General features: G+C 40.4%; 1 protein-coding gene across 1 annotated transcript in view; it reads left to right on the top strand.

Annotated features, from left to right (window-relative positions):
* LOC132853898 (tight junction protein ZO-2) overlaps nt 1-24,616 on the top strand; it is a 49,244-nt gene that overhangs the window by 5,323 nt on the left and 19,305 nt on the right. The window contains exons 2-5 of the mRNA XM_060881932.1: nt 21,851-21,904; nt 23,519-23,643; nt 23,788-23,890; nt 24,016-24,565. Of these exons, the coding sequence (XP_060737915.1) occupies nt 21,851-21,904; nt 23,519-23,643; nt 23,788-23,890; nt 24,016-24,565 (832 nt within the window). The remainder of the gene's footprint in view (nt 1-21,850; nt 21,905-23,518; nt 23,644-23,787; nt 23,891-24,015; nt 24,566-24,616) is intronic.

The raw sequence follows: 24,616 nt of genomic DNA, 5'->3' as shown, positions 1-24,616 counted from the left end.
AGTGTATTATTATGTTGGCTTTGTAGAAGCCAACATTTTGTTTTCCTATTTAAGCTTAGACAAAAATTTATCAAGAGTAACTCCTCCTAGGGCTTTCGAGCCACATGCACCAAATTTGGATATGTTGTAGGCCCTGGTCTGAAGTAATGTTTTGCTACTACTTTTCTAAGCGATCCGAGTACCGGTACTTCAGGTACCGGGTCTCAAAGTGGCCTTTTTCCCCTAGACCCCCATTATAAACTTTGGAGGTTTATAACTCAGCCAGCTTTCGAACTATCTACACCAAACTCGGCCAGCTCCTTTAGGGTGATACTCGAACAAAGTTTTAAATTGGTGCACCGACTGGCCTTCCGGTTGTGCCGCAGCCCCGCCCCCAAAATATGCAAAATCAAAAAACTTTTTACAACATGGACATGTGACATATCAAAACATAGGTATTCTGATGACGGCACGTGACGTCACATGAAAATAAAAAATTTGCACAACATGGGCATGCGACATATCAAAACACTCAGCACAATAAGGGGAACTGCCTCGCTGGTATTCTGGTGACGTCACGTGATGTCACGTGAAAACAAAAAAAATTAGCACAACATGGACATGTGGCATATCAAAACACTCAGCCCAAGGAGGGGAATTGCGTCGCAGATTTTCGGATGACGTCACATGCTCGTCTCCACTTGCCTCCAAATGTTTTTTGCACCATAGCGCTCCACTTCACTTCAGATTTCACACGTTTTATGTCCACTTGCCTCCAAAAGTAACACTGACCCTTATGTCCACTTGCCGCCAAAAGTAACACTGACCCTTATGTCCACTTGCCTCCAAAAGTAACACTGACCCTTATGTCCATTTGCCTCCAAAAGTAACACTGACCCTTATGTCCACTTGCCTCCAAAAGTAACACTGACCCTTATGTCCACTTGCCTCCAAAAGTAACACTGACCCTTATGTCCACTTGCCTCAAAAAGCACCGGCTTCTGCGAATACTTGCATCGTCAAAGCCAACATCAAAGTTTGTTGCGACGAACTTTACAAATCTAGTTTGATAGTGGAATGTTGTAGCCCAAATCTTCTTCCTGATATCATATTGTTTGCTTGTTCTTGTTTTTATCAAGTGAACATCCATACTAGGTCCATACTTAATTACCTATTTAATTTTGTGATGTTCCAAAGTTGTTATTTCCTTTCAGAGCTTGACAAATGGCCTCAGCGTTATCTGTAGTCCCACAGGATGAGGAACGTTTACACATTCGAGCAGTCTGTTTTTCTCTCTGATCTTCGCTAGGCCTTCAAACTTCAACTGCAATCCCACATCAAACAATGCAATCAACAACGAACGCTATCTGCGATCGTGGTCCAGATATCTACAGAGGGAAGAGTTCTGTTCTACTAACCCTCCTCATGGCTTCATGTCTCACAGGGTGAAACCGAATGACGAAGACGTTCCAGTTTACGTTCATGACTCATTTCACCGGGCGTGGTCTATTTCATCTAAGTAAATTAAGCCAATTTATATTCTGCACACTCCCACTACTTTGCAATAACAGGATGTTTGCTAAAGCCGACAGGCATCAGTTTTAAAGACTTAATTTTTTTTTTTATTTCCCCCAGGAGGTACTTTAATTACAAACGGATTTTCCTCGTTCACATTAAACCGTTTTGGCAGCTGCACATTCTTTCACCAAGTTGTACATACTGTTTGTTTTTTACTAACAGTGTAACCACAATAAATTGAAGTACTAATAAATACATCGTATTTCACTGCAGCACTTTGGTGGCAGGTTAGACCATGGAGCTCTGTATTGCTTCTAGAAAGTGCGTGACTTCCTGCAGATTCCTGGAGAAACAATGAACGGATTTGATAGCAGAGCTGATAGTGAAGTCCAGAGGGAGTTGCCTCTGATACAGGAACATGCTAGAAGATCCGCCAGTTCTCAGGGTGTATTCTTTTAATAAAATAAGTATTTAATTCTGGCATTATGTTTAAAACAGTTAGATGTACAGGCAGGTGCAAAAGTTTATACCCTTCCCTAAAATTTTAAAATGGCTTATTTTTTTTCATTGAATTCGCATGTTATATTCATTTTACATTTGGTTTACAAGAATAGAGTTTAAGAAGTTAAAACAAGCCAAAGCATAAGGAAAAATTTGGTGGTTTGACATTACACCCCTGTGGTTTCTAAACCTGAATTGAAGAAACATCTGGACAGAGGATCCAAATAATAAAGGACACGAACATTCTAGGAGTTCATTATGAACGCAAACTATGTGCATACAACTTTAATATTTTGAATATCACTATTTTTGTTGGTTGTTAAACTGAACTTTGTAACTTGTATCTTGTTCTAAGGGTGTGTAAACTTTTCTGCAACTAATGCACAAGTAAGGCTTTTTTTAACTAATTCATTTTTAAATTCTGGTGTTTGATGTTTCTTCTCTTCCTGATTTAAATATTTTTTCTGTTTTTGCGTTGTACGCACACGGCCCTGCCCCGATACAGTCTATTTCTGAACGTACCACAATCCACAAGGAATTCCAAACATGTGAGCAAATCACAGCCTCCTTCAGCCAGTCTGATCTCAGGCAGACAGCTGGGAGGAGGAGGAGGAGGATGAGGAGGAAGAGAGAAGTGAGTCACTGTAAACCCGAGGGATCGGGGAAATGAATAAGAGGTTGTTTATGCCAGCTATGTGAGATGCACTTACTCAATAGCATCCATTGTCCCACAATGTGGCGAAGTATCAGAGATGACAGATATTCCACAGAGGAGGAAGAGACAGAGCTGGAGTTCTTTTAAAATTTTTATAAAACTTGACCAGGAACATTTTATCAGCAGTTTAATGGACATTGTGCAAGAAGGCTTACGACTACAAATAAATGCTTTTAGCAACAACTGATTCTCCAGAACTTTATGGATTCACAGAGGACGGTACCTTTGATACCTGTATTATCATCAGGAAACATGCCAGTCTTCAAGAGCACCTGAAGGATAGTGAAATTAAAACAATACCCATGAGAATCATTTAGGTTATTAGGTTTGCAGATGTTCCTTTATTATCAAAAATACCCAGATAGTGTAAATTAAGATCATAAAAGTGATATCAAGTAAGATCATCAATTATAGTAGACGGTTTTAACGAACCACTAAGGAGATATTAAAATTAAGGTATGAAACACTTGTGCTGTTCTAGGAAAACTACACCAGGTTACATATATAATAGGGAACTTTCAACAACGGGATGTTATAAACACGTTGGAACATTTCCAAAGATCATTTTCATTTTTCAGCACAGTCAGTGCACTTTTTTAATCAGTTTACAGTAATACTGATATTGTGAAATGTTTGTGAAAGTTGGTTACCGTAATCAGTTGTCCTATGTCGGCTATAAACAGTTGTCATATCCCCTTTTCTTAAAAGTGATGAGACAAAAACTGTAGCATGTTTCTCAGAAACTGCAAAACTTCAAGTTACATCTTTATCTTTGACTGTTACGGTGTGCTGAAACTGGAGACTCATTCCAAAATGTTAAACAAAACCATAGATCTGGCTCAGAGAAGATAGGAGAGCCCTCATTTATATACACTGGCAGTATCTGTGGAATGACTGGAATTAAGTTTGTGTTTATGAGACTCAACCAGTGGAGTAGGAGGTTCAGGCTTCTGGATTCTGTTCTTACATTGTGCAATCTGACGGCCGATGGTCCGTAAGAGCTTCTTAGGTGTTTTTGAGGGACGTGGCTGAATGAATCTGTGGATAATAAGGAGTATTAATGGCTTCAACCTTTCAAGTCCAAAAATTTTAAGAGTGCAATTATATAATATTCTATAATAACTTATTAAAACTCCGGCACAGACCTTTTGCCCTGGCTTCTGATGTCATGATATTCAATATTATTGGATCAATTCCTCATCTGAATGCTTTAATAACAATATGAAACGACATTATTGTAAAATTTTATCATTTCTCTCTTGGATTTCTTTGGAAATATTAATATTGATCCTTTTTCTGGTTTTTAGGAGAGACAATAGAGAAGCCTGTGCTGCTAATTCATTGTAGTTTTCCTGTGAGAGGACAGTCTATGATCAGCAGCATGTAATTCAAACGTTTTGATGTCATGAACCTGGAGCTGCTGTGGAGATACACAGTGCTGCATTCCCACTCAGCACTTTTACGCAGTTTTAGTGAAACACAGCAGTCTGTCAGCTCTCTCACTAGTTCTGGGGTTCAAAACTGCACTAAGATGCACTTCTACTGTGCAGTTTTCAAACTGGAATGATCCCAAACTCCTGGGGCTTGAGACTGCCGAGAGATTGCTGAGCTCCAGTTCAGAGGTTGTCGCTCCTTTTTTTTTTTTTCTTCACTCGGTAGATTCTTTTAAGGATCTGCTGTTTGAACTGAAAGCATCTACACGTAGACATTAAAGCCTTGAAATATAATAGCAAGGCACGTGCCTGTCCTCAGGGGTCGCTCACAATATGGGTTATTGTCCGGGAGGAAACGTTTGCCCTGTGGGCCGTAGGTTAGTGCGTGGTACATGAAGAGAGAGTGTCCGGTGTCCATCAGATTACCTTACAGTGCAGAGCAAATACTCTTTACCTGATTGGCCACTGGGGAGCTCAGTGGGCAGAACAAGAACAGTCTGTTTTTCCTCATAGACGCTTGTTTTATTTTAGTAGTACAGGTGAAGGAACCTGAAGGAACCTACTGTTTTGGGTTTTTAATGGCATTGTTTTATTAATCCTCATAAAATGTGAAGCAAGATGAGAAGGGAGCATTAATGGCAGTCCGGTTTATTCTGCAGGTAAGCTCTTTATGGAGCGATTATTAGCCTTCACTTGATATCTAAAGGTAAAAAAACATGCACATAGCCAGGTCTAGGTGTAGGTTTGAACAGGGTATAAGGAATGAATAACTTTTTTCCAAACTAGACTTTAATCCTGAAAATGGTGCTTCACCTGGGCTTCAGAGACCTCACAAACACACACACACACACACGCATGCGTACTCTAAGAATAAGCAGGTTTTGTGACTCAGGTTACTGAAGTATCGAGATGCAAACCAACTCATGTAAATAGACCTGCTGTGGTTCACTATTCCATGTTTTTGTGTGAGCAGCAACTGCAGCATTTATCAGTCTTTTCTCATAAACATGAAATCTAGTAGACTGGATAATACATCAGGGAAACAATGTTCCTTCTGTTGTTTTGATGCATGTTTCAGTGGGAGATTTAGTTTAGCCTCTTGTTGGCCTGCACAAAATACATTCCAGGTTCAAAGAAACTAAGACGCTGGAATTAATTCTTAGGCCATGTTTTAGCTGGAAACGCTTTTCTTCATTCTTTCTTTAATGTTTTTTTTCCTTAGAGCCAGGCCCTAGAGCTCTGCAAAGCAGCTTGGATGTAATATTGGTGAACAGAAAGGTGACGTGAAAATAAAACTGAACTGAAATGCAAACAAACAATGTATAAAAAAAAGCCCCTTTTGTGATTGGGGGTCTGAATGAACTCTATAGTTAAATCAGACATCTGTTGAGTTCATTGGGGCTGAATTTCACAAGTGACTGGAGGGAAATAGAGACAAAAATATAATATATAAATATCTCTATATTTCTTTTTTTTAAGATTTTGTCTGCTCGTGCATTTATTCAGAAAGGCTCAACGTTGAAAACATTATTAATACAAAGATTAACACAACGAAATTCTTTAAGTAAATTTTCTCATGACATAGAAAGAAATGATCTAGAGACTGATAGAGAATCCGTTTATAAATCAGGTTTGAAAGCAAATAAAGTCATGATGGGAAAACGGGTAAGTCATGGGAAGTAGGTGAAGCTTCTGAATGCACTTCTTCTGTATGAGTCACACACAGCTTCCTAATCACACTCTGTTTTAATGAGGAACATCACCGTACATCCTCTTCTCTCTCTTATCTGTAAGTCAGAGCCGTGGCGTTATTGTTCCAGTGGCATTGTTTGCATTTTATGGCCTGACCCATTTCTCAGTATGGCGAGTTATTTTAGTTAGGGCAAGACTAATCATGCAGTGAAGTGGCAGCCACTGCGTCAGCATAATTAGACCGAGGGACTGATCACATGACCAGCATTCGTCTGCTCCTGTTTCTGGGTGACAAACAATTTGGGTTCCATGTACTGTAAGAAATGTTTTAAAGTTGCAGTCTGTCACATTGGAAAGTGTTATGAGGTTTATAACAATCATCATTTTGACAAAATTGTTATTTTTAAGACAGTATGCCATTCCTCCCACCTAGAGACCGCGGTCAGTTTTGCTTTCTGATGCACAATGACTGTGGAATCTCTGGGATTCAAACTCACAATATCTAGACAATAGAACAAACGCTTTTCTGTTGTGCAGTTTGGGTAGTGACTTTCAACAAACAATTAAAGCTTATTGACCCTGCTTTTGGCTTTATGGTAATTTGGGATTTGAGCTCACAACCTTCCTGTTCCAAGTGCTAAAGCATAACCGCTGAGCCACCACAGCACCACATAACCCGAGAGCTCTGAAGTGCAATGAAGCATGCCGCAGTTTCAGCCCCTTGTGTCAGCCATATATTTTTACTGTCTGGATGTAACTGATATACACACAAGCAGTACACATTTGCTGTGTGAAGAGTGCAGTAGCAGGAAATCCATGCGTTATGGTCGAGTCTATGATAGGAGAGAAGAGTAATGGCAGCCTTCATCACCAGGCCAGGAATGCCCTAAAAATACCAGCTCCAGCTCCAGCACCTCCCCAGTGCTTCTCTGTTTTCATCAGAATAACAGCTTCTCAGCCTCAGTGTGTGTGTGTTGTTATCTCTCTCTCTCTCTCTCTCTCTCTCTCTCTCTCTCTCTCTCTCTCTCTCTCTCTCTCTCTCTCTCTCTCACACTCACTCACACACACACACACACACACACACACATACGGTGTCAAACTGAATGAACCTTTGGCCTTAAGGCCAGCATATAGCTGAGTCAATTTATTTGTTTACTGTAGAATTTTGAGTTGTTTATGTGGAATTTGAGAAGTGTTGACAGGTTGGTTTCGCACCTCTCAGTGCTGGTGTGAGAAGTTACCAGTGCAGCGATTGGAGGATCGCTCTCAAGCATGTTAAGAAGTTTTACATGTCTGGAAAACTTTGCTTATTGGAATTGAGGATACAAAGTTATAATATTCATTAACGTGCCTTCACAGTGCTCATTTATTCCCCCTTATTAACGACCTGGTCAGGGTGTGTTTACTAGTCTGTTTATATTTTGGGAAATATTACCAAATATATTCATTCAAAAATATTGATAAAGTATAATAAATCATGTCGAGTGTTTTTAAGGCATGGTGGTAGAGTTCACATTTAAATTTATCCACAACAACAACAAAAAAGAGGTTAGTCCAGACCCACTTTGGGTTTAAATTTTAATACAGATACAAATATTTGGTGCATAAAAGAAATACAGACATAGTTTCATTGCTTTACACCATTAATATATATATAATATAATACTCACTCTGTTTTCTAGAAGATTCCATATCAACATTCCATTCTTCTGATCTTCACCACAGAAACATTTTGAAACTATCCAGTATTACATCATGTTTTCAGAAGCTCACATGAACATTGTTTAGATAGTAACCTCACAACCTAACCTCCTTACGAAATGTCTAATGTGTTCCTGAACATTACATCTCAGATAGTAGTTCAGCTGGTCGTTTGTTTTTATCTAATTTGCTCTGTCGATTGCAATAGTTTCAACACCCATTGTTCCTGAACAAAGGGGGACAGAACATCTGTTTTACAATTTATCTAACTCCTTTTATGCGGCTAAAAATGAACAATGAACAAGGCAACAATTCACAAAATAATATCTTATTTCTATCACTTACTGTACACAGGGTCTCTGGGAACCTGGAGTTTGTACTAGGGTTCAAGGTCGCGGACACTCTGGACACACACACACACACTCACTCTCTTACTCACACACTCACTCACTCGGGCACTCACTCACTCACTCGGTCACTCACTCACTCACTCACTCACTCACTCACTCACTCACACACACACACACTCACTCACTCACTCGGTCACTCACTCACTCACTCACTCACACACACACACACACACACTCACTCACTCGGGCACTCAGTCACTCACTCGGTCACTCACTCACTCACTCACTCACTCACTCACTCACTCACTCACACACACACACACACTCACTCACTCGGGCACTCAGTCACTCACTCGGTCACTCACTCACTCACTCACTCACTCACTCACACACACACTCACTCACTCGGGCACTCAGTCACTCACTCGGTCACTCACTCACACACACACACACACACTCACACACTCACAAACACACACTCACTCACTCACTCATACACACGCACATACTCACACACTCAGTCACAATCACTCTCTCTCTCTCTCTCTCTCTCTCACACACACACACACACATACACTCACTCACTCACACACACACACTCTCTTTCTCTCATTCTCTCTCTGTCTCTCTCTCTCACACACACACACACACACACACACACACACACACACTCGTATTCACAATTTAGACAAACTGGATTAAATTCTGAAACATTTGGCAAATTTTTTTTCATTTCCATTTTTGTATTTTTCAGTTCCATTAACATGCTTCACCGAACATACAGAAAACAATTACACACCATAGTGGCCCCACTATTTAGAATAAAGAGATGAGTGTGTATGCATATCTTTAACAGCTTTCCACATTCAAGCGCTTGCTGCCAGGAACCTGTTCATGATATAATTTATATCAGATTGCCGGAGTGCCACAGTGACGCGCCGCCTAAGTAGCGTGTCATCTCTCTGATGCCGATCTCTAATCTGTTAGTGGTATTAGCGGAAAGAGTCGCGGATAAGGAATGTGGATAAGGAATGTCTCCTTGATCTGTTCATACACACTGTACAAAAGCTATCTGTAGAAAAGCTATCAGTGTCCTGATCGACACTGAGTGTGATGTCAGCAGTCTGAATCAATGTGGAGGTATTTAGGCTGCGCCACAGCTGACACCCATCCGTCCTCACCTCTAGATAAAGATTTATTGCAGCCAGTGGATTAAATGTGTCAGTTGTCTCTTCTTCATCTAGATCTAAACACCTAGGATGTCTGTCAGACCCTGAGAAGGTCTAGACTATAATAATAATAATAAGAAGAAGAACAAGAAGAAGCACTGTGTAATCAATGCTATAAGAATACTACTGAATAAAATGTCATACAGTTTTATACCACAGCAGTGCATACGATCTACACAGTCGAACACAAAATGGTCTACCATTCTGTAAGATATTTATTTCATATTTATGGAAGATGTTTCCAGACATTTTTCCACAAAGTCTTCAGACATCTGCACTTTCTTCATCCTTGGTAGCATGACACACTGAGTATTTATTTGCTATGCTGACTTTGAGAGAGAAAAAAAGTTGCACCACCTCATTGTGGATCATTTTTCCTCACTACATACCCCATGTTTATATCATGTCACATGTCATGTACATGCACATGCACATATAGGCTAAGTAACCTCTCGTGCCAGAACTGGGGATTTGCTCAGTCAGAACATCCATTATTCATTTGCATCATATGTGGAAATTCAGGTCAACATTCATTTAGGAAATGCAACTTTAATTAGGATTACTTCAAAATTCTGACGCAAAATGTGATTAAATCATTTAAGTCCTCATGGGAACCTGCTGAAACCGGCAATTAAAAGAAAAAGTCACCAGTGAACTGGTATAATATTAAAGTTCTCTCATGAAAGCTTGAAATATTAAACATAGCTTTTCATGACAAAATAAATAATAATGCATCCACAATGAATTAATAGCAGCCTGATACAAAAGCAAAAATTTAAGCTTTCACATGCAGTATAGAAACACTGGAGGTGTTCATTAAACACTGAGGATTTTGCTGTGCAGATTTAGATGGATATAATAAGTTTACACACCCCCGTTACAAAAGACGGCAAAAACATGAAAAGGATGTCAATAACCCACAACATACAGTGCACCCAAATCAGCAAATGAATGGCTTAACCAGAATAAGATCAATGGTAATGAATGGTCTAGCTGGAGCCCAGACCTAAATTCATCTAGATATCTGTGGTCCTCTTACAATTTGCTGGATCTAGGATGTTTTTGCAAGAAAGAGTTGGAAAGTCAAGTTGTACTATAAAATCAAGAGGCGCTTCAACAAAGTATTTGTTAGGGGTGTGGACACTTTTTTTTTGCAATTAGGTCATTCAAATTTGATTTTTTTTCCTTTTTTCCTCTAAAAAAGTTTTCCGCTTGTTTGTTCAAAATGCTTGATCAGATTTAACCCGCTTTAATTTGTTTTACATCACAAAAGCCTGCCATTTTAACAGGGGTGTGTAGACTTTTTTATGTCCATCGTATGTGGCTGGAAAGGATCATGACAGAGACACAGCGAGTGCTGTAGGCTGTAGGTAAGGTTCTGTACAGACAATTTTGTATACATAATAATGATGATTAATTATGTTTACAATAATATCTGTTCCAAACTGCATTATCTTGGGTTAATTATTACATAAATCTCCATTCAGACCCAGTGTATGTTTCTGCCTAACCTCTATTAGCTGGTGAGGATATCTGTATTCTGTGAAAGAGCTGTGTGTGTGTGTGTGTGTGTGTGTGTGTGTGTGTGTGTGTGTGTGTGTGTGTGTGTGTAGGCAGAGGCCATCTTTCTCTTTCGTCGTGGCTTCTTATTGCATCTTGCACACGATAGTGAAGCCTTTATTTGGACGTGTCCCTGCTCTAGTGGACAAAACAAAGACCATGCCATCCATTGTGCTCCAGTTTTTGTTTTGTTTTTTCCAGCGTGAAAGCTTTCTCTATTTAAAGGCTCATCTCTTTTGTGATGATAAGCTGAGCTTTCTTTGTAGATGGTGTGCTGATATTAGACTGAAAGAATTAATTCAGGCCTGGTGACTATAAGAAGATAAAGTAAAATAGCTGTCTTGTTTAATGCCTATATTTTCTCCATCATTTGGTCACCTGCCTTTTCCTATTAAACCAGCCAGTTCTCTGCGCTTATAAAACAGGTACCATCTGGGAAGGGTCAGAGCTATCATGTGCTTCCTCCAGCTAAGCAGATATTTTTAAGCTGCTGGTCATGCAGAGTCACAGGGCAGTGTAAGAAACTCTGAAGTAATCTGAATCTGCCCTCTTCTGCATACATAAGCTCACAGACACCCATGACCGACTGGTAAGAGAGCATATCGTTGCTCCAGATAACACGGCCAGGTTTCCTCACGTTAACAGTCCAAAAAATAATTTAAAAAACCTAATACTGTATATTTATGATATAGTGCTGACAAAAGTATATGGAAATGTCTATGGTGCTGCAAGTAATTCCTGTCAAAATCTGTTTCTTATTTAGAAAGATTAGAATTATTATGCAATAATTGACAATCACAGGGCGATGAAAAAGACGTATTTCATCAGCAGACTTAGTGATTACCCTGACCAGGAACTTTGCATTACAGGGAAATGTGGCCTATCTATGCATGACTCAGTGTGTGTGTGTGTGTGTGTGTGTGTGCCTGTGGCTCAGAAAGGTGGCTTAGTGCAACTTTGTGGACTTTAAACACTTTAAATGTTTGGGTTTAAATTCTGATTAATCTGCTGTCAGTCACTTGGCTCTTAGCTGTTTGCTGTTTCTTGTCAGTCAAATCCTTCTTCTGTGGTTGATTGACATTTGCTCCATGTTCCATGCATATTAGTCTACTAATTAAAAATGCTCTGTCATAAATTAAATGAGGTTTGAGGCAGATATTTAATTTCCTGATTAATCCTCAAGGCAGTGGGATTTAGCCCTGATGCAGAAAGTCAGGAAGTCACCAGTCACACTAGACTTTTTTTATTTAAACAGTGTTAAAACTAGTAATGATGGATGGTGATGGTCTGTGATGTGCCAATGCTTCCTTCTTAAATTCCAGTGCTGCACTGTATTAAAGGGATATGCCCAGTTTGTTCTTTTTTTTTTTTTCTTCATTTTTTAATGTTTAATTTAAAAGGCAAGTTGAACCATTTCAGCAAAATAGATCAGTAATTGTTGATGTCTCCGTTCATCCGTGGTTTATTGTTTATCTTTTATATCTCGAAATGTTTCTTGGCTTATGTGTTGTCTGTGTGTTTTATCTAGTCATCATTATAGGCATGGCACAGACCTCCCCACGACTGTCTCACACCCTTCTGGCTTGCATGTATTCTGGACTGTGTGGGTGCTGGCGTTTTCACTCAACATGAACATCGCCAAGCAGTTTAACTGTTCTCCTTAACTGGATATGCAAAACATTGATTTTTCTATGCTGCTTGACCTCTGATCCCATGGTGTCTGCTGCTTTTTGACAATGAGTTTGCAGCAATGGAGGAGTCTTTTAGCTTTAACCATATGATTACATAATCTGACCCTTTGGTGTGGAAAATAATCTCTTTAATCTACTAAAAATAGATCTTGATCTTGCAGTATATTGCACTGATTTTCTACATTGATTTTCTTTTTTTTTTTTGTTTTTTTTTTTGGTGACTGCTGTTCAATCTTTGGTTATTGAAAAATGTTTTCTTACCTTTTCTGATGTCATATGAAATCCTGAGCATGGAAAAGACACTGCACACGTTTATATTTTAAGCAGGAGAGTCATTATGTTTCCAGGTTGTCCATCTGAGATTCACGTTAGCTTGATATGTCAAGAGTGAGTGATTTGATGTTTGTAGGATTTATATAGAGTTTTATATTATTGTAACCAGCAGATGAACTGATTAGATTTTGTAATTGAGTCAAACAGGGCCAAGGTCACATTAAGGTCAAACTCAAGGTAGCTTCCTTCCTGTTTGAAGTACATTATTAAAGATATTACAAAATTAGAAACAAGACTAGATTATTGGTGGCAGAGGCATCCATGTCAACTCAGTCGGCCGCTGTTGAGTTCAGCTTTCATACTCCTGTTTGCTCTCAAAGGTTCCACTTCATCTGAACGGTTAACTAATCTCTGCCACTCCCATTGAAATCTTGACCAATCCGGCCTGCGCGCCAAAGAATTTTCACTAATCCCTCCCACTCCAGCAGGAAATTTGATGAATCCCTCCTACCCTTGCAGGAGTTTTGACTGATCCCTTCCTCTCCTGCAGGAAATTTGACTAATCCCTCCCATTCCCACAGTTAGTTTGATTAATCCCTCCCACCCCTGCAGGAAATTTGACTAATCCCTCCCATTCCCACAGTTAGTTTGATTAATCCCTCCCACCCCTGCAGGAAATTTCGACAAATCCCTACCACCTCTGCGGGAAATCTAACTAAACCCCTCCCACTTCCATAGAGGTTTGACTAAACCCCACACACCTGCAGGAACTTTGTCTAATATCCCCCCACCCAACTAATACAGGAAGTTAGACTGATTCTAAAGGAATTCTGACTAAATATGAACACTCCCACCAAAGAAATTCATAATAAACCTGCCTGCTCCTGCAGATTTGTTCAACTTCACAGATTCTGAAGGAATTCCTTCTAATCGTATTCGCTAACGAACTAAAGCCTAGTGTGTGTAGCCTGCTCATTATTCATGCTGTATTAAATTGCTACAATTGCTACAAACAACATTTCCTCCACATTTTTTAATGATTCTTGTTGCTCTTTTAAGTAGCGGCAGTCACTCAACGGAGCGCTAGTAATGTTGTGTAACTTGAGAATTGTTTGCAAGCGATAGTGAAGTTTTCACAACCCAACAACACCAACAATGGATCACAAACAATGTAAGTTGTTTGGTGTGAAGCGATCAGGGATCCTGAGAGCTTGAATGTCATATTGTGTGTTAGTTGGTTGTATTTGCTAAAATATAAACAGAATGAATGAATTATGGATTATTAATAATGAATTATTAATGAATGGGCAGCGGTGGCTCAAGCGGTTAAGGCTCTGGGTTGTTGATTGAAGGATTAGGGTTCAAGCCAAACACTGCCAAGCTGCCACTGTTGGGCCCTTGAGCAAGGCCTTTAACCCTCACTGCTCCAGAGGCGCTGTATCATGGCTGACCATATGCCCTGAAACCATCCTCCAAAGTTGGGATATGTAAGGAAAGAATTTCACTGTGCTGTAATGTACATGTGACCAAAAAAAGGCTTCTTGTTCTTCTTAATGAATTCATGAATTCATTAAGTTTTTACTTTACATCAAAAAGACTAAGCTTGTCATGTAGTAGCACACAAGCATCGTATCCAACATGCTCCCATGGTACAGCATGGCCTCTGTGGTGCAATGTTGAAATATTAAAGTGCACACTAGTGTGCTGCAGATAACAGCATCTACTGCAGGCCAGTAGGAGATAGAGTGTACATAGATAGACAGATAGAGAGAGAGTGTGGATGTGTGTGTGTGGGTGCACTTACACTAACATATATGTGTGATTTGAAGTATGTGTCTGTATTTCTGTATGTGACTTTGTGTACAAGTATATAGGACATTATTGTATTTAGATTACACAACATAGGGAGTAATCCAGAGCAGAGAGGAGAGCGAGAGAGGATGCGGATTGGAGATAAGAGTTAGCTCCACGGTGTGTGTGTGTGTGTGTGTGTGAGAGAGAGAGAGGCCAGTAGCCAACAGACAGCTGAGCTTACGGACCTGGCCATGAAAACAGCGCTGTGCCGAAAGTGGGCACACGCCGTCCGATCGCTCAGGACTCGCCAAGGCTCTGTGAGTTTTATTTTTAGCCTCACTGCCTCCCTCCTTCCCTTCCCTCTCCCTGTCGATCTCACCCTCCCTTTCTTCCTCCCTCCTCCCTCTCTGTCTCTCTCAAGCTCCTGATCTGCTCCGCCACAGCTCCTAATAAGATTGGAGCAGGGGCGGCCATGGGGAGAGATGAGCGTGGACTGGCTGCCATGGAACTGCTGCGTGTGTTTGCGGAGATCCACCGGCGGCCGGAGAGTGTGTGTGGAGGTGCGGGCCGAGAGCCGGCCGCTCAGAGACGACTTCATCATCCTCTATGCCCCCAGTTGGGCGCCACCATGCCTGCTCAGACTGGTGGGGGCGTAGAGAGAGAGAGAGAATCGCGTGCTTCATCCTCCAGGGATGATAAAACCCTCCTCAGGCGGCGTCTTCTCCTCCCCTCCCCCTCATAGCAAGTTGAATTGTGCGGAAAGTGCTTTTTGATGTGCTAGTCAATGCCGCTCTGGAGTTGGCTGCTGGGTGTCTGTAGTGTCGGGTTACGTGTGCATTGGCAAAGTGAAAGAAAGCAAAGTGATTTTGTTTGTTTGTCTTTCACCGCCGTATAACTTAGTTGTGGTGTTCTGCATGCAGCTTTTGGTTGTTTGTGGTGTTGTACTTGAACCTGGGGACCAAAAGTGAGTGAGAGCAGAAATGAATCAAGCATGTGTGTATATTTCTGCCAGTCCTGTAAAAGAGACACGTGTGTGTAGCATGGAGCAGCAGTGAGGTTGATGATGCTGGAATACAAAATGAGTCTGTCTTTATGCATGCTGGAGTGTGTGTGTGGGCGTGTGTGTGTGCTCGTGTGTCTGTGGACTTTAGTAGCTCCTGTCGCATAGCGCACAGTCAGATTCTCACTCCGCTGTGATGCTCTCTCTGTGTGTGTGTGTGTGTAGGATTTGAACTCTTAACACTGTGATACTCTGCGCCTCTGCTGCCCCTGGCCTGTACTCTGACTCTGCCATCCATCAGTGTGTGTGTGTAGTGCACTTTATACGACTGAATTTGAACTGCTGAAACTCTGCACCACACTGCTGTTTGTCTGTAACGTGACTGTACTCTCACTGCCATTCAGATGCTGCATTTGTGTAAAATGCTAACGAGAAACCCATGTTGTGTCTGCATGATTGAGTATAAAGTTCAGCACTGCTTTCGTTTTCTCACATTGCAGAGAGATTCACGTTTTATGAAAATATGGATGCAATGAGAATGAAACGATGCTCATATTTAATGTTTGTCCAGATGCTGATGCAGATGCAGGCAAATATTAACCAGTGTATGTTATATACACTGACATCTGGGTTATTCTGTATATGTGTGTTACCTTTTGGACATCAAGGGATTAAATAGCTTATGGTGCAAGAACTTGTCCTGAATAAATGTGTGTGTGTGTGTGTGTGTGTGTGTGTGTGTGTGTGTGTGTGTGTGTGTGTGTGTGTGTGTGTGCACGCACATATTCAGGATTACATACACATAATGCGTTTATTCTATTTTGTTAGGATCCACAGTTATATAATGTGTTTTAACAAGAAGGTGAAAGGATCTCTGCTTTCTTATTATTGATATGGTGAGTTTTTTTTTTTTTTTTACAGAGCTGTTTATTGACGGAGATTCCAGCACTTTAACAGTCAGAGTTTTCTGCCACGGGAAAGTCTAAGGATGGACAGCATGTTCTTTGTGGTTTCTTGGTTCTTTTTTGTGCTTTAATAAATTCTGGAGATTATACAGTATAAACTATAACTTATATAACTACAGCTTTTGTCATACAGCTGCTATAATGTAAACGATAAGATGTAGTTTTGTGTATTATGTATCAAAATGTCAAAAATAATAGTTTAAATTGAATAATAATGTTTATGTATATATACCAAATAATCACATCATTGAAAAGTACAACATTGGTCTCTTAATGGATAAAAAAGGTAGCGCATTAATTAGGAATGTCCCAGATATTAGTAAATGCTGATTATATAAGATGATATTTTGCGGTATTTTGTACTACATTTCCATTGTGTAAGGGAAGGGAAGCAGGTGTTTCTGTCTCGGTGTCCCTCAGGTGGAAAGTGAATTTTTAGCTTTGCCAGCTGTGTGTGTGTGTGTGTGTGTGTGTGTGTGTGTGTGTGTGTGTGTGTGTGCGCGCGTGTGCGTGTGCGCACGCGCTGTAGCTGTTTTATGGTTTCACACTGGCCATGACATGTTATTTATGTGATGTTTACTAAGAGATCTATGTTTTCTGCTTGATCAGCATCAGCGCCAGCATGCTCTCACTCCTCTTCCACTAATGCAGACACGCAACGAGCTGCTCTGGTTGTACATCAGGTGTGTGATTAGTTAAAACAAGAGCCATGGGAAATACTCTAAACATGTGTGCATGAGTGGGCATGAACGTTTCACGTTTCTAGGTTGCTTGATATGTACGTATACTATTTAGCCTGTGTGTGATAAGATTGCAGCAGCTATCGGTCTCTTGTATAGCCTCAGTCGACTGCTAGGTAACGTAGACTGCAGAGGTGTGTGCTAACACGCTGGGATTGTAAGCTTCTTCAGTGTGGCAGGAAGACACGCATAGCAGTCTGCAGCAGTACAGGTAGAGAGACATTGTTGTGTTTATAGGTATTGTGAGATCTTAGCATTAAGCCCTAATTTCAACCAGAAATGCTGTATTTTAAAATAAGTCAATCCTGTGGCAGCACTGCAGTGAATAAAATTGTGCTCGTACAGGTCAAGTGCTTCAGTTAATGTTCACATCAAATATTCAGAATGGGGAAAAACCTGTGACCTCATTGACTTTGACCATAGCATGCAAATAGGTGCCAGATGTTCCCAAATCAATGGGTTAATTATTTTAGAAACAGTCTCTTGGGTTTACATAGAACAATGCAACAAAAAAATACAGTCCAGTGTGCTGCAGTTTTGTGAATGTTTTCTTGATAAAAGAAAGAATTTCCAGAGCTGTAGTAACTCAAATGACCACTCTTTACAATCATGCTGAGCAGAAAAGAATCTCTGAATGCACAATATATTGAGCAGTGAGTAGGCTGGGCTAAAAACTGTGATCCTGACAGCCAAGAACACTGAGTCTGACACTACAGTGAGAACAGATTCAACTAAACTAGAGAGTTGAAGATTTGAACAATTATGTCCATTTCCCGTGAGCCTGTATTATCATGACTGGCTGTTTGGAAAGTTTCATGAACATGCAGGTGTCGGTGTCCATCACAAAGTGTATATCAATCCATTGTATTATTAAAAAATCTGACTCGTCCAGGAAGAAACAGGGATGCCAGTCTGTAGGAGAAGTATCTGACAGCTTGGCTTTTGGCCACTCACGTGTACTAGTGAGCACTACAGGGATCTGAGCAGCCTGAGCGACATGCTGGAGTCTTGAGTCCTGACCTTATTCTGATTACTTTCCTTAAGTAAGAGCTGAGAGCTGCGAGCTTGAGCACTGGGGTTTCTGGGTTAGTTCTCAAGGTAGGGGGAGAGGGAGTGAGGGAGTGAGTGAGTGAGAGTGAGTGGGAGAGTAAGTGAGAGAGTGACAGAGTTAGAGAGAGAGTAACAGAGTGAGTGAGTAAGAGAGTGAGTGAGTGAGTGAGTAAGCGAGTGAGTGAGTGAGTGAGTGAGTGAGTAAGAGAGTGAGTGAGTGAGTGAGTGAGTGAGTGGGAGAGTAAGTGAGAGAGTGAGTGGGAGAGTAAGTGAGAGTGTGACAGAGTGAGTGAGTGAGTGAGTGGGAGAGTAAGTGAGAGAGTGACAGAGTTAGAGAGTGAGTGACAGAGTGAGTGAGTGAGTAAGAGAGTGAGAGTGAATAAGAGAGTGAATGAGTGAGTGAGTGATGGATGGATGAAGTACAAAGTTTACTTTTGATGGAAGCTGTGGCATTTAAAAAGAAACCCTACTATGTCTGTTTAGAAACCAGGTCAAAAAAGGTAAACCTTACAGATTTGTATTCATACTACAGTAGATTACTAGATATGATATTAGTATTTTTATAAACACTAAAATAAATTAGATCAGTCATGTATCTAATGCATGTTATGAAACAGGGCAGAACTTAATGAAAATGTAATTTTTGCATTTATATTTAATTTTTTGTATAGTGTTTGTATACTATATTTATTTATTTATATTTTCACTAGGATGCTTTAATTACTTAAATTTATAGTGTGACATTGGGAACAAATTTCCAATGTGAGAAAGTTCAAATCTGAAGGCAAAGTCACAATTTACACTTAAATTGATCTAGATTGTTTGTTTTAATTCCCACAGAGTTTCTATCAGGAACATCTTGATAATCTGGTGTTTTGTTGTAACATTCAAGAGAGGGAGGGTGATTACATAAACATAAATGTCCCGTTGTTAGTTCTGAGAAAAGGTTTTACTTTGTGCAGTCTGTATAATGAAGTTGAGTTACATAAGGATTTAGAATTTGTATTATAACAAATTAAGATTTGTTTTTTCTTTCTTCTCTATTTAATGGTCACTTTTAAGAGATTTGGAGGTTTTGTTGTTGTGAACGAGTTGTTTTTTTGTTGGGTTTGTGTTGCTTAAGGGAGTTGTGGGATGTGGATGGTGGAAGCAGAGGAAGTTGGGAAGTGTCAGTGTTAGTGTGATGTTTGGCAGACGTTTGGAGTGCTAATGTTTAATGTTGTTGCTCTGATTAGAGTTTGAAGATGTTAATAGATGTCAGTGTTGTCTAATTGTGGAGTTTGAAGAAGTTGTGGTTTGGTGGTCTGATGGTGTTGAAAGTTGTTGGTCTGATGCATAATATTGAGGTATTAATGCCTCAGAATACTCCATGCTGAGACGATGTTCGACTGGATTTCCACACACAATATGACAAAATTGTAAAAAAACATTTCACATGGCATCGAAATATTAGACAGACACTACATGACCAGGAATATGATCCGTCAGTACAAGCTATGATGTATGAAATGTCTCCTAGTCAGTGTATCGTAAAGTTTAGGCTAGCATGAAAAACACACCAGCCTCAAACTTTGGTTTGTATAATGGTCATTATATAAATGAAGAATTAACTGCATTTTGTTTCGATTTACATTTCTTGCTGTTCCTCTATGTTCTTCAATTGTTTTTATTGTACGTCCAACAACCCCTGAATTGCTCTGGCTTTTGTTGTCAAGAATTTAGTTAGATAAATAGACAGTTAGGTGTAGATTATTGATCCCCAATGGGAAGTTTGGAATTTAGAAACTGGACTGGAAAATCACATTTTATAAGCATCACCTCTAGCATGTAAGCATGTGCTCATATATGCTTGTGAGATGCTAATCCTGATTATGGACTTCGAGATGGTTCTGTGTTGAAAGTGTTAGCCTGATTGTGGAGCTGGTCTTGCATTGGGAGTTTGAATCTGTAGAAGTGGTCCTGGTAGTCTGATTATGGAGCTTGAGATGGTCATGCTTTGTAGTGGTCCTCTGTGGAGTTTGACATGGTCATGTCTTTTATTGGAACTCTGATTGTGGAGTTTGAGATGGTCAGATTTTTGGGTCATGATCTGATTGAAGAGTTTGTGGACTATACTGGGAATGTGATTATCTCCCAGGTCATCATATTGACCCAGATGCCAGTCTGCTTTTCTGGGAACACTGACACCCTCAAGCTGTGTTTGTGTGTGTGCGTGTGTATGTGTGTAGTTTTTGATTTGAGAACGGTAGCTTTGTTCATAGAGGACACAAGGGCAGCAGTACAGTCAAATGAGTTCACATAAAAATCATTCTGGAGTGTTCCAACGCTTTCTCTCTTTCTCCCCTCTCTCTCGCTCTGTACAACACCGATTTAATTAAAAACACAAAAAATGTCCATGAACTTGTGTAAAACAAAGAGGCAGCAGGGCCATCCATCAGACTGTACTGCCACAACATCCCTTTTCCTTTCATCTGCCCTGATTGCTTAATATAGTCAAATATTTAACAAGTGCTCTATTTTAGTTCTTTTGAATTATTTGAATAAAAAGTAAAATAATACAGTTCCTAAATTTGTGTCATTGGACAGCACTGGAGTTTTGTTGTGTTGTCTCATTAATCCCTTTCATTAGATTCTCAATGATGTAGAGTGAGTAACAGTTCAGCCGTAATATGAGGATATTAACATCTAGTTTGGTTAAATGATATAAAGTAGGAATCATGTCCCTGTTACACACAGACCTCAAATTGAGAAGACTATGAGATTAAATTAAACAGTTGTGTTTAGGTTTAGATATACTTGTATTTTTGTTCGATCATTCAGGTTGGTAGCACCTGATTGTGGTTTGACACCAATCCTGTATGCTTCTTGCATTTTCCCAGTTTTTTTTCATTTTGTACTAAACCTCTAAAGTATGCTGGTACATTCCCATGCATATATAGAATATGTATTTCCATGATAATGTTTTTTATATTGTTTAGCAGTTTTTTTTAATGAATGAAATTGTTCACTACAATCATCTACCACTTAGTTGTACAAGATCAGGATCGGTGTACTAGTGAGTTCCTAAAACAGTTCTGTTTAAGGACTGATGTTGCAGCAGCTCACACCTTGCCAAGAAACAGCTGAACAAGTAAATGCTCAGTAACTTTTCATCCCTTGAGTGTAGATATGGCTGTAATTCTTGTGACACCCTGTATAGGTGTAAATATTGCTTGCCTGCTAAGCAGATAACGGGGTGAGCAAAAAGCAAATCATTTCTGGATTGGAGAATGTAAATGAAATTAAGGAATGAAGAAAGAACTATCTAAATCCATTCTAATGCATTTTTGGTAATACTTTTTAAGGGTTCTTTGAAATAAAAAGTAATAGAAACACTTTACATTTAGAGATACTGATGTAGAGAGACAAAACAACAAAACTGGTTGCTTTCCAGTAACTGACAGCTTTATATGTTTGACCCTGATTATATTACTGTTTAAACTCTTAATTACTAAACAAAAGCTTCAGAATGTGAAAATTTTGCCTTGAGACAATGAGCACTGGTCCAGCTTAATGCAAATACCCCTGAATGTACAGCCACTCATATGTATTCACAACCACCGAGTAATATTCTGTTTGTAAGCCATTAAGGTGATATTATATCATATGTTTCTCTACAGAGCTCAGGAATGGAGGAGACGGTGTGGGAGCAGTACACTGTGACTCTACAGCGGGTATGCCTCTACTTCCATTTACTTGTCTACGGCTGCCTATGCTTTATTCTTGTGCATTATTTCCTACTCCCTTTCCTCCATTGCAACTGTCTTATCAGTTTATGTGTCAGACAGGCATGTTGAGAGTTTCTGCTTTCATTTTCCTGGCTCTCTCAGAGAAACAGCTCCATTTATCTATCCTCTTGCCACACAGGAAAAGCTCCTCTCATTTTAAGCATGAGAAATCAGCCAGCTGGCCAAAGCTTTTCAAAAACACCCATGTAAACAACTATTTCCTGCTATCTTGATGTAGAATATATCGAGGAAGTGGTTAAGCGTGTTGACATGTGCGACGGGTGTGCCATGTCAAGGGGCTCTTGTTCTCAGGAACATGTTGACCAGGACAGAGGGAGGAAGCAGTTGCAGGATACAGTTTGAAGTTGGGGAGGTTTGGACTTAGCAGGAAGCTGGCAGAGTTCACAGCGATTTCCCACGGCAGCTTTTAAAACCTCTATTTATCTGACTAATCAATAGTCTGCACTTATCATGGTGTTGCTAGACTGTCAGGTTTTGCTGCTCTAAAACCAACTTTACACTCACTTTCACTTTATTGACCATTGAAAATGTCTTGAGACAACACCCTATCACACTATAAATGCGTATGAATTGCTCAAGGGCATGATGAAGGGTCTCACTGGAACAGCAGGCGCTCTATAATTAACAGTCTGCTAACTGCTAACTGTTCTACTTTCCTGTAGAGCAAAGCTTTGAGGGTTGTGTTATGGGTGTGAGGTGCAACTATACCCTGGATATACTCTACCCTATTCCAGTTTATAGGATGTTCCTTACATTTACACACTCATTAACTTGTATGTGCAATTTGACATAGTTTTTGGGAGGTGGGAGAAAACTGGAATTCACATTAAAAACATGCAAACAGCAACCAGAGTTCTGGATCAAACTAGGGAGTGTTTGACCACGATTACTATAATGCACAATTACTAAATAGACACCTCTTTGTCCAAATGATTAAAGATTATTTATGAATATATTATTTTTCTGAGCAGATATTTATTACAAGCTCTAAAAATCACTAACCCCAAAGTAACCCACCAAGCTATACATTAGCAGTAAAATTTCTGCCACAATTGTGGCATTAATTATCTTCCCAATCTCATCATGATGTTCTCTGCTGACCTAATTAAGCTTGAGGAGATTAGTTTTGGTCTGGTTGAGAGTAATAGGCAGTCATTATGCTGTATTTCTCAGTGTACAGCTCTAAAATGATACTACAGTTTGCTCACTGCAGACAGTAAGGCTGTTTTTGGGAGCAGGGCAGTGATCGAGTGCAGCCCAGAGCTGCGTTTTGTATGGATGCCACCTTGCAGTGGGTTTAAACAGAAGATTAATGCTGCCAGTGTGCTCAGATATCGCCTAAAGCACAAATCTTGTCTAACTGCTTGACTGTCACACTACCTTACTGCCCCACCATTTCTGTTTATTAGAAACTTAATGTCTTCCTGTCTCATTGTCTTCATATCTGTGATCTATGATTTGATCGGGGCAAGAGACAATAGGAGAGCTTTAAACGTGAGAGCAATTTTCTTCTCCTCATGTTTCCTCTCTGTCTCTCAGGACTCCAAGATGGGTTTTGGAATTGCTGTGTCTGGTGGCAGAGACAATCCCAACATAGACAGCGGTGAAACGTCCATCATCGTGTCTGATGTCTTGCAAGGAGGCCCAGCTGATGGCTTACTCTTGTATGTCTTATTCCCTCTCTTTCTGTTCTCACACTGCAGATACATTACACTTACCTCTCAGACTGGGGTAAGTGTCAACCCCAGCCTGGTACCTTCAGTTTGCTTTGCAATAGATTGATTGCATGTTTTTGTCCTGTTTGGCAGTGAGAATGACCGGGTTATACAGGTCAACGCCATTCCCATGGATAACGTGTCTCATTCCTTTGCTGTACAGCAACTTCGAAAATGTGGGAAAGTGGCTAAAATAGTGAGTTTGCTTCTACCAAACCCTGTGCAAAGCCTGCTAGGTCCTGGCTTTTTTAAGCTGCATACCTGTTGAAATATCTGATTTATAAGTGATTTATATTAGATTAACTTCTATGATTCTTCCAGACAGTGAAAAGGCCTCGCAAAGTTGCTGTCCTCAAGCGTCCACCTTCCCCAGACAGGGACAGCCGGGACTACAACCTGTCCAGCTACTATCCTGAAGACAACCGCAGCACACACAGTGACCCAGATTCGGATTACCACAGGGGAAATGGTGGACTGGGCTACCCACGTGGACCAGATCGGCACCGTGGCACCTTGGAGCAGGAGTACCGCAGCCGGGGCCGCAGCACAGACAGGTCGCCCAGCCCTGATAGGAGCTACGGCAGGGATGGGAGCCGGGGAAGGAGCATGGACCACAGTGTTAGCCCTGAGCCACACCACCATGGGCAACAGGGCCGTGGCCACGGGGCTGGTTACGGAGGCGGGAGCAGTCCAGCGCCAGGCTACGACTCAAAGAGATATGACCCGGACAGGATGATGAGGAGTTACAGCAGAGATCAATTGCAGGAGGACTCACCATCACCTAGTAGAGGGCGTGGGAAAGATCAATGCTACCAGGAGCCGCTCGAGCCACCTGTCAATGTCCTGCTTATGAAAAACAGGCCCAATGAGGGTGAGACTTTTCTCAAAAATGTTACTTTGGTTCAGACTCTGAGTCCTAATT

Source organism: Tachysurus vachellii, chromosome 11, assembly GCF_030014155.1.
Source record: "Tachysurus vachellii isolate PV-2020 chromosome 11, HZAU_Pvac_v1, whole genome shotgun sequence".
Taxonomy (NCBI): domain Eukaryota; kingdom Metazoa; phylum Chordata; class Actinopteri; order Siluriformes; family Bagridae; genus Tachysurus; species Tachysurus vachellii.
Note: the sequence above shows the minus strand (reverse complement) of the source record. Positions and strands in the feature narration are given on the sequence as shown.